The sequence below is a fragment of the Cololabis saira genome, chromosome 7 (genome assembly GCF_033807715.1).
Source record: "Cololabis saira isolate AMF1-May2022 chromosome 7, fColSai1.1, whole genome shotgun sequence".
Classification (NCBI taxonomy): Eukaryota; Metazoa; Chordata; class Actinopteri; order Beloniformes; family Belonidae; genus Cololabis; species Cololabis saira.
This window is the reverse complement of record NC_084593.1, coordinates 38,866,264-38,876,899: the sequence shown is the minus strand read 5'-3', so window position 1 is coordinate 38,876,899 and position 10,636 is coordinate 38,866,264. Positions and strand designations below refer to the sequence as shown.

The following is a 10,636-nucleotide window of genomic DNA, read 5'->3' as shown; positions in this document are numbered from 1 at the left end:
GTTGTCCAAACTGGCTCGCAACATCAAATCGGCCAGTAGTATTGACCAGGCCCCCAAAACTGCCAGAACTTCCTTCTGGTTTGGGACAAAGCCAGGCTCGAGTCACTGAAATCAATCTACCTGCAGCTGGACCCGCCCACAACCTAAGTGGGACCCCAGATACTGGACCTTCCTCCATCCAACTGCACCTTTCTCAGGTTGGTAGCGACTCCATCCTGCTTCAGGGGCTTCAGCATCCCGGCCACTTACCGATGGATGGATGGATGGATGGATGGATGGATGGATGGATGGATGGATGGATGGATGGATGGATGGATGGATGGATGGATGGATGGATGGATGAAACATTTTGAGTTGGGATTGATATTAAACGCAAAGTAAATGTTCTCAATGATGCAAAAAGTTTTTTTTTCATAATAATACACCCCTGTGATGCTAAACCAGGTAAAGTACTGTAAATGACAGCTGAAATAGAGACTCACACCAACAATGTGCGTCTCTTTTGGTCAAAGGAGGTGAAGTAGAAATGATTCTGTTCCTCCAGAACTTTCTCTCTGAAGTCAAACACTTGTTTGCACAACCCTCATCTGGGATCATAAATGGATCCATTCTTCCGTAAAGCTTTGAAAACCGATGCCATCTCTTCAAGTCACTGAACTAGAATTAGCAGAAAGCCGGAAGCTGCTTCTCTGTTTGGATTCATGAGTGACAGATGAAACAATGCTGGATGATAACGATAATGATAATCTTTAAAAACCAAGAGACAACAACAATGATCAGACCAGGAAAGTTTGGAATCTAAATTACTGATGAATGTTTGTGGGATGGAAAAAAACATGTTGAAGTTTTCATGGCAGGAAAACTCTGAAACGACAGCTACATGTGACTGATTTCAGACTCCAACACGGTTGTGAATATTTTCTGCTTCCTGTCACTCCTTTGCCTGTGAGCTCCAGAAATGTCCTGCACGTCTGTGTTATTACAACAACTCTGCCTGAACCTGCAGCGTAGTGGAGATGGAGAGTTTTCCAGGAACTGGAGGAACGAGTTCTGCTGCTGATACCTGTCCCTCCTCCTCCTCATCCTCCTCCTCCTCCTCCTCCTCCTCCTCCTCCTCCTCCTCCTCCTCCTCCGTCTCAGGTGCCGCTCCTCCTCATTCCAGGATCAGTTGGGTCTCAGTGGGTTTCGTTCCGACTGCAGAATCTTCTGCTTCAACTCTTTGGACTGTTTTGAAGATACTGTAAGTTTGTTTGTTTCACTCTTGAACTTTGTCTTCAGGAACTTTCCTGTTTGTTTCTGCAGATTTTGATCCTTCTTGTGCTTGAAGACAAATCTACACGATTGTTAGATGACAATATTCATATTTTACTTTATTGTTCAGCTGATGATTAGTTTTCTTCATCAAACAAACTTTGAGGTGTTTTTATTTCCTGGAATGAAGCTGTTGTTTCCAACATTTCACTTCTTCATATTTTTCATATTTACAGGAAACATACTGATGTAGAGGCCGAGTCTCATTCAGGTTTTTCCAGATTTTCAACTCTATGGTTTCTGCAGTAAACACTCTGTTGTTCAAAGAATGTTCTATTTTTAATATGACAAACAGCAAATCAGGGAAATCAGTGACTGGAAGCTCCACCTCCCACTGCTGTCTGACTGCATTCAAGTGACACTGATATAAAAACTAAAGAGAGGAGCAAACCAGTGCAGGATCAGCTGATCTCTGTACAACACCAGTGATGTGTGTTTCCTCTGCAGATGGAGGTGTGTGTGAGCTGATGTGGACGTGAATTCAGCAGAATGGATCAGTGTGAGGACAGAGAGGAAGGAGTCCCTCCCTCTAAAACCTCTCTGTGTGGGGAACATGAGAGTCGGAGCAAAGCTCAGAGGTGAGATGAGCATATCTAAATGTCCGTGACTCTTCTGCAAGTCAGAGGTCCAAAGTTACATCACCAAACATCATTTTTTACAGGAATCAACCTGAACCTGAACCTGAAACTGAACCTGAACCTGGACATGGACCTGGACCTGGACCTGAACCTGATCATGAACCCAGCTGTCTGTCCTTGACGAGTGACCATTCAAAGGACGATATTATTAACTTTAAAGGAGACCATGGACCTGCTGGAAAGAAGTGAGTGAAAAAAATGCTTCCAATGAATGTTTAATTATTTTTAAATAGCCTGCATATTTTTATGTTGATAATGTAGTTTTAGTATAAACAGAATTTGTGCATTTGAGTTGTTTTTCTTCTATCAGGGTCCAAAAGAAAAGCGACTCTCTTGCAGATGGACCCAGCTGTGTGTCCTTGAAGAGCGACAGGTCAAAGGGCAGGTTAATTAACTTTACAGGAGACCAAGAGTCTTCTTCAGAGAGGTGAGGTGTGTTTAAATGTCAGTCAGTCAGTCAGTCATCTTCTCCCGCTTTATCCGTTACCGGGTCGCGGGGGCAGCAGCCTCAGCAGGGATGCCCGGACTTCCCTCACCCCAGACACCTCCTCCAGCTCTTCCGGGGGGAGTCCGAGGCGTTCCCAGGCCAGCCGAGAGACATAGTCTCTCCAGCGTGTCCTGGGTCTTCCCCGGGGTCTCCTCCCGGTGGGACATGCCTGGAACACCTCCCTAGGGAGGCGTCCAGGAGGCATCCGGTACAGATGCCCAAGCCACCTCAGCTGACTCCTCTCAATGTGGAGGAGCAGCGGCTCGACTCCGAGCTCCTCCCGGGTGACCGAACTCCTCACCCTATCTCTAAGGGAGCGTCCAGCCACCCTGCGGAGGAAACTCATCTCGGCCGCTTGTATCCGCGATCTTGTCCTTTCGGTCACTACCCAAAGTTCATGACCATAGGTGAGGGTAGGGGCGTAGATTGACCGGTAAATCGAGAGCTTCGCCTTTCGACTCAGCTCCCTCTTTACCACGACGGTCCAGTACATCGACCGCATTACTGCGGACGCTGCACCGATCCGCCTGTCAATCTCACGCTCCATTGTTCCCTCACTCGTGAACAAGATCCCGAGATACTTGAACTCCTCCACCTGAGGCAGGACTTCTCCACCCACCCGGAGAAGGCATGCCACCCTTTTCCTGTCGAGAACCATGGCCTCGGTCTTGGAGGTGCTGATTCTCATCCCTGCCGCGTCGCACTCGGCCGCAAACCGCCCCAGCACATGCTGGAGGTCCCGGTCTGATGAAGCCAACAGGACAACATCATCTGCAAAAAGCAGAGATGAAATCCTGAGGTTCCCAAACCGGATCCCCTCCGGCCCCTGGCTGCGCCTAGAAATCCTGTCCATAAAAATTATGAACAGGACCGGTGACAAAGGGCAGCCCTGCCGGAGTCCAACATGCACCGGGAACAAGTCTGACTTACTGCCGGCAATGCGAACCAGACTCCTGCTTCGATCATACAGAGACCGGACAGCCCTTAGTAGAGGGCCCCGGACTCCATACTCACTCAGCACCCCCCACAGAATGGCACGAGGGACACGGTCAAATGCCTTCTCCAGATCCACAAAACACATGTAGACTGGTTGGGCAAATTCCCATGAACCCTCGAGCACCCTGCGGAGGGTATAGAGCTGGTCCAGTGTTCCACGACCGGGACGAAAACCGCATTGTTCCTCCTGAATCCGAGGTTCGACTATCGGCCGTAATCTCCTCTCCAGTACCCTGGCGTAGACTTTCCCCGGGAGGCTGAGAAGTGTGATCCCCCTGTAGTTGGAACACACTCTCCGGTCCCCCTTTTTAAACAGAGGGACCACCACCCCGGTTTGCCACCCCAGCGGTACTGTCCCCTTCCTCCATGCAATGTCGCAGAGGCGTGTCAGCCAAGACAGCCCTACGACATCCAGAGACTTGAGGTACTCAGGGCGAATCTCATCCACCCCCGGTGCCCGGCCACCGAGGAGCTTACGAACCACCTCGGTGACCTCGGCTTGGGTGATGGATGAGCACGCCTCAGAGCCCCAACCCTCTGCTTCCTCAGTGGAAGGCATGTCAGTCGGGTTAAGGAGATCCTCAAAGTATTCCGTCCACCGTCCGACAATGTCCCCAGTCGAGGTCAACAGCTCCCCACCAGCGCCATAAATGGTGCCGGCAGAGTACTGCTTCCCCCTTCTGAGGCGCCGAACGGTCCTCCAGAATTTCCTCGAGGCCGACCGAAAGTCCTCCTCCATGGCCTCCCCGAACTCCTCCCAGATCCGAGTTTTTGCCTCCAAGACTGCCCGAGCCGCGGCCCGCTTGGCCTGCCGGTACCTATCTACTGCGTCAGGAGTCCCACCGGCCAACATAGCCCGGTAGGACTCCTTCTTCAGTCTGACGGCATCCTGTACTTCCGGTGTCCACCACCGGGTTCTAGGATTGCCGCCACGACAGGCACCGGAGACCTTGCGTCCGCAGCTTCGAGCCGCCGCGTTGACAATGGAGGCAGAGAACATGGTCCACTCGGACTCAATGTCCCCCGCCTCCCCCGGGATCCGAGAGAAGCTCTCCCGGAGGTGGGAGTTGAAGATGTCCCTGACAGAGGGCTCAGCCAGACGTTCCCAACAGACCCTCACAATCCGTTTGGGTCTGCCCGGTCTGTCCAACCTCCTCCTCCGCCAGCGCATCCAACTCACCACCAGGTGGTGATCAGTTGACAGCTCAGCCCCTCTCTTCACCCGAGTGTCCAAGACATGCGGCCGAAGGTCAGATGAAACGACAACAAAGTCGATCATTGACCTCCGGCCTAGGGTGTCCTGGTGCCACGTGCACTGATGGACACCCTTATGCCTGAACATGGTGTTCGTGATGGACAAACTGTGACTCGCACAGAAGTCCAACAACAAAACACCACTCGGGTTCAGATCGGGGAGGCCGTTCCTCCCAATCACGCCTCTCCAGGTATCACTGTCATTGCCCACGTGAGCGTTGAAGTCCCCCAGTAGAACAATGGAGTCCCCAGTTGGAGCACTATCAAGTACTCCTCCCAGGGACCCCAAGAAGGCCGGGTACTCCCCACTGCTGTTCGGCCCGTAGGCACAAACAACAGTGAGAGACCTTTCCCCGACCCGAAGGCGCAGGGAAGCGACCCTCTCGTTCACCGGGGTGAACTCCAACACATGGCGGCTGAGCTGGGGGGCTATAACCAAGCCCACACCAGCCCGCCGCCTCTCACCCTGGGCAACTCCAGAGTAGTGGAGGGTCCAGCCCCCTTCAAGGAGCTGGGTTCCAGAGCCCAAGCTATGTGTGGAGGTGAGCCCGACTATCTCTAGCCGGTATCTCTCAACCTCACGCACAAGCTCCGGCTCCTTCCCCCCCAGCGAGGTGACATTCCATGTCCCCACTGTGAGGGTTGATGTCCAGGGATTGAGTCGTCGAGGCACCCCGCCACGACTGCTACCCAGCCCACAATGCACCGGCCTGCCATGGTCCTTCCTGCGGGTGGTGGGCCTACTGGAAGTGTTTAAGTGTTTAAATGTATTAAATGAATTTAATCAGTCCTCAGGTTAGGAAATGTCCTGGATCTTGTAAATATGTGAATGAGCAGAGCTCTCATTGAGGTCACATGTACGTTCTCAGTGAGATCAGCAGGACTAGTAAATCTTCAGCACCAACAGTCCTCTGATGGACTGTCCTCATCCAAACAGGACTTCATGGACCTCCAGCTGGTGTTTGTCTCTGTGAGGACAGACATGATGTGAGCAAATTCTTCCTGGTTCCTCCACAGACTGGACCAGCAGAGCTCAGAGCCTCCCAGCGGTCCGTCTGTCCAGCAGGATCAGACACAGCTGGACTCCATATTTCTGGTCTGTACATGAACAACAACTGCTTCTCCATTTGTTCGGTTGATGTTTGTCTCCATGCTGGTCTCTGGAGACCAGTGGACTGTCAGTCTGTCCAATATGGGCCTGATGTGTGTCTCTGTGGTTTCAGTCTGATTGTGTCCTTCATGTGGTCTTCTGTTCCAGCTGCTGGAAGACAACATTGTCCTATTTGTGAAGAATGAGCTGAATAAGATCAAGAGGGGTCTGAGTCCAGATTACCCAGAATCCCTAGAGCATGTGTTGCAGGGTGAGGATGAAGAGCAGAGGAGGAGCACCAGAGAGGCGTTTGTGAAGATCACTGTGAACTTCCTGAGGAGAATGAAGCAGGAGGAGCTGGCTGAGCGTCTGCAGAGCAGTAAGAGGATTTCTCTGAACATTTCAGCTGCTGTATAAATGACCCAGAACAGGAGATGAACAACATTCATAGATCAGCCACAAAATTAAAACCACTTAAAGATGAAATGAAGAACTCTGCTCATCTTGATCAAACAATGTTATGCTGGACTCCAATCTGCATTCATTATTCACATGAAGATTATGTTGACCATTGACATTCACCTAAACTTGGAACTTTATAAAACACTAATTGTTTTCTTTTTCCACTTGTATTAAGGCGCTTTTGCTGGAGTTTGTAAAAAGCAGCTGAAGTCTAAGCTGAAGAAGAAGTACCAGTGTGTGTTTGAGGGGATTGTAAAAGCAGGAAACCCAACCCTCCTGAAGCAGATCTACACAGAGCTCTACATCACAGAGGGAGAGAGTGGAGAGCTCCACAATGAACATGAAGTCAGGCAGATTGAAGCAGCATCCAGGAAACCAGACCGAGCAGAAACAACCATCAGACAGGAAGACATCTTTAAACTCCCACCTGGAAGAGATGAACCAAAAAGAACAGTGATGACGAAGGGAGTGGCCGGCATCGGGAAAACAGTCCTAACACAGAAGTTCACTCTGGACTGGGCTGAAGGCAGAACCAACCAGGACATCCAGTTCATGTTTCCATTCACCTTCAGAGAGCTGAATGTGCTGAAAGAGAGAAAGTTCAGCTTGGTGGCACTTGTTCATCACTTCTTCACTGAAACCAAAGGAATCTGCAGCTTTGAAGAGTTCCAGGTCGTGTTCATCTTTGACGGTCTGGATGAGAGTCGACTTCCTCTGGACTTCCACAACAATGAGGTCCTGACTGATGTTACAGAGTCCACCTCAGTGGATGTGCTGCTGACAAACCTCATCAGGGGGAACCTGCTTCCTTCTGCTCATCTCTGGATCACCACACGGCCCGCAGCAGCCAATCAGATCCCTCCTGAGTGTGTTTCCATGGTGACAGAAGTCAGAGGGTTCACTAACCCACAGAAGGACGTGTACTTCAGGAAGAGGTTTAACGATGAGGAGCAGACCAGCAGGATCATCTCCCACATCAAGACATCACGGAGCCTCCACATCATGTGCCACATCCCAGTCTTCTGCTGGATCACTGCTACGGTCCTGGAGAACGTCCTAGAGACCAGAGAGGGAGGGGAGCTGCCCAAGACCCTGACTGAGATGTACATCCACTTCCTGGTGGTCCAGGCCAAACTGAAGAAGGTCAAGTATGAAGGAGGAGCTGAGATGGATCCACACTGGAGTCCAGGGAGCAGGAAGATGGTCAGGTCTCTGGGAAAACTGGCTTTTGAGCAGCTGCAGAAAGGAAACCTGATCTTCTATGAACCAGACCTAAGAGAGTGTGGCATCGATGTCAGAGAGGCTTCAGTGTACTCAGGAGTGTTCACACAGATCTTTAGAGAGGAGAGCAGCCTGTATCAGGACCAGGTTTTCTGCTTCATCCATCTGAGTGTTCAGGAGTTTCTGGCTGCTCTTCATGTCCATCAAACCTTCATCAAGTCTGGAGTCAACCTGCTGGAGGAACAAAAAAACACCTCCAGGTGGTTTAAAACAAGAGCAGAGACTCACCTCTATCAGAGTGCTGTGGACAAGGCCTTACAGAGTCCAAACGGACACCTGGACTTGTTCCTCCGCTTCCTCCTGGGTCTTTCACTGGAGACCAATCAGACTCTCCTACGAGGTCTGTTGGAACCAAAACAAAGAAGTTCAGATAACTATCAGGAAACAATCAAATACATCAAGAAGAAGATCAGTGAGGATCTGTCTGCAGAGAGAAGCATCAACCTGTTCCACTGTCTGATAGAACTGAACGATGGTTCTCTGGTGGAGGAGGTCCAACGGTACCTGGGGTCAGGACGTTTCTCCACAGATAAAATGTCTCCTTCCCTGTGGTCGGCTCTGGGCTTCATATTACTGTCATCAGAAAAAGATCTGGAGGTGTTTGAACTTAAGTACTTAGCTTCAGAGGAGATTCTACGGAGGCTGCTGCCGGTGGTCAAAGCCTACAAGAAAGTTGTGTAAGTACCAACGGACACACCTGTAATTACAATCAAATGTTGTGATCATGGAGAACATCAGTTAAATTCACTTTTCACCTGAGTTCAGGTTCACGTAGGACCAGTTCTCAATGATAATTCATCTCAGGGAACTTTACATGAAGCAACATTTAATGATTAATAGTTCAGTTTATCAGTACTCATTAAAGTTCTGTTATTTATTTCTTGACATAATCAATGTTTAAATAACTTAATCATCTCCTCTGCAGGTTGAGTGGTTGTAACATCTCGGAGGACATCTGTGCAGATCTGTCCTCAGTCCTCAGCTCTCAGTCCTCCAGTCTGACAGAACTGGACCTGAGTGACAACGACCTGCAGGATTCAGGACTGAAGAAGCTGTGTCGTGGACTGGAGAGTCCACACTGTCACCTGGAGTCTCTCAGGTCAGAAACTGTTGACCGTTAGACCTGTGGTTTATGTTGAAGGGACGTTTAAGGACTAGAATTTATTTTGCTGTGTGTTTGCAGGCTGTCAGGCTGTCTGATCTCAGAGGAAGGCAGTGCTTCTCTGGTCTCAGCTCTGAGCTCCAACCCCTCCCATCTGAGAGAGCTGGACCTGAGCTACAACCATCCAGGAGAGTCAGCAGTGAAGCTTTTGTCTGCTGGACTGGAGGATCCACGCTGGAGACTGGACACTCTCAGGTACGGGACACAGCTGCTGCAGACACACGGTGTCTAATAGAGGACGTCTCTGTCCTTTACTCACATTCTGTCACATTCAGAACAGCTTGAGGAATTTTATTTGTTTTAGCATCAATCATATAAACTCCACCATAACTGAGATAATACCTACTGACGGTGCACACAGATTCCTGCCTCTGGTGGCCTGATGTTGGTCATTACTGCCCATCACCTTTGTCCCACACTAAAACACTCAACCCCAAATGATCCCAGCTGAGATCAGAAGAACTTCATCTTCAGGATGTTTTTCAGATTAGTTGGTCTCTGACATTGATCACATCTTCATCAGTGTGAGAGCCATGTAATGTCCATGTTTGCTGAAAGAGACTATGCTGGTCTGATCCTCCTCCTCCTTTCAGGGTGGAGCCTGCTGGACAACGATGGTTGACACCAGGTCTGAAGAAGTGTAAGTGTGTTTTTATTTCATTCACACATTCAACCATCTTCACACTGACACATCACTCATTGATGAGTCCATCAATGATCAATAACAGATCGATAATAACTGCAGCTGGGTTGTTTGTTCTCTCCATCAGATTCCTGTCAACTCACCATCGACACAAACACAGTCAACAAACGCATCAAACTGTCTGAAAACAACAGGAAGATGACGTGTGTGAAGGAGGATCAGTCATATCCTGATCATCCAGACAGGTTTGATCACAGGTGTCAGCTGCTGTGTAGAGAAGTTCTGACGGGTCGCTGTTACTGGGAGGTCGAGTGGAGAGGAGAAGTTTCTGTATCAGTGAGTTACAGAGGAATCAGAAGGAAAGGACTCTCTAATGACTGTGTGTTTGGGAGGAACAATCACTCATGGAGCCTGTTCTGTTTTTATGATCGTAATCGGTACCAAGTCTGTCACAATGACAAAACATATTTCACCTCCTCTTCCTCTTCCCGGGTCTCTGACAGAGTAGCAGTGTATGTGAACGTTCCTGCTGGAACTCTGTCCTTCTACAGCGTGTCCTCTGACGGACTGATCCCCCTCCACACCTTCAACACCACATTCACTGAACCTCTTTATCCTGGGTTCTGGTCTGGTTCTTCAGTGTCTCTGTGTTGAAATCAGTATCAACACAGAGAAACTGTCCCTGATGGACAGAAAGTCCAGTCTTTAAAGATGGAAGCTGCCGTTATTCCAGGATCCACATATTGTTCGTCTGTCTGTTTCCAGTCAAAGCTTCACAGTGAACATCAGCATGTTTCTCTGAAGCTCAGTTCAGCCGGTGTCATAGTAAAGGCAGGTTTATTTACGGTACATAGCACAATTCAACAACAGTTATTCACAGTGCTTTACACAGACATTAAAAAGCATGATGTAAAGTTTCCGATTAGTAGTTACCTAAAGACACAAAATAGTCCCCGTCTTTTAGATAGGACTCTAACCAATCCAATCCACTTTATTTATATAGCACAATTTAAAAAACAACAGGGTTACCAAAGTGCTGCACAATAAGTAAAGCAAGACATAATAAAATAGTAAAAACTAAAAACAGAGTAAAATAGATAAGAGCACATAAAAGCACGAAATAAAAACACACCAGACAAACAACAACCAGTGATTCAGAAACATAAAAGACAAGACAGAGACCACACAACTCTCATGCTGGATTAATAACCAAAGAATAAAAATAAGTTTTAAGATGAGATTTAAACATTTCGAGGGTGGGGGCCATTTTGATGTGGGGAGGAAGCTCGTTCCATAGTTTAGGAGCTATTGC

The 10,636-nt window shown here is 48.9% G+C and overlaps 1 protein-coding gene across 1 annotated transcript; it reads left to right on the top strand.

The window, feature by feature from the left end:
• Positions 1 to 1,161: 1,161 nt before the first annotated feature.
• On the top strand, positions 1,162 to 9,978 carry LOC133447673 (NLR family CARD domain-containing protein 3-like). Its single transcript, XM_061726401.1, has 10 exons — positions 1,162 to 1,240; positions 1,759 to 1,889; positions 2,260 to 2,376; positions 5,704 to 5,782; positions 5,945 to 6,155; positions 6,414 to 8,196; positions 8,445 to 8,618; positions 8,703 to 8,876; positions 9,275 to 9,321; positions 9,452 to 9,978. The coding sequence occupies exons 2-10, from the start codon at positions 1,801 to 1,803 to the stop codon at positions 9,976 to 9,978; spliced, it is 3,201 nt and encodes a 1,066-aa protein (XP_061582385.1). The 5' UTR covers positions 1,162 to 1,240; positions 1,759 to 1,800.
• Positions 9,979 to 10,636: the final 658 nt, after the last annotated feature.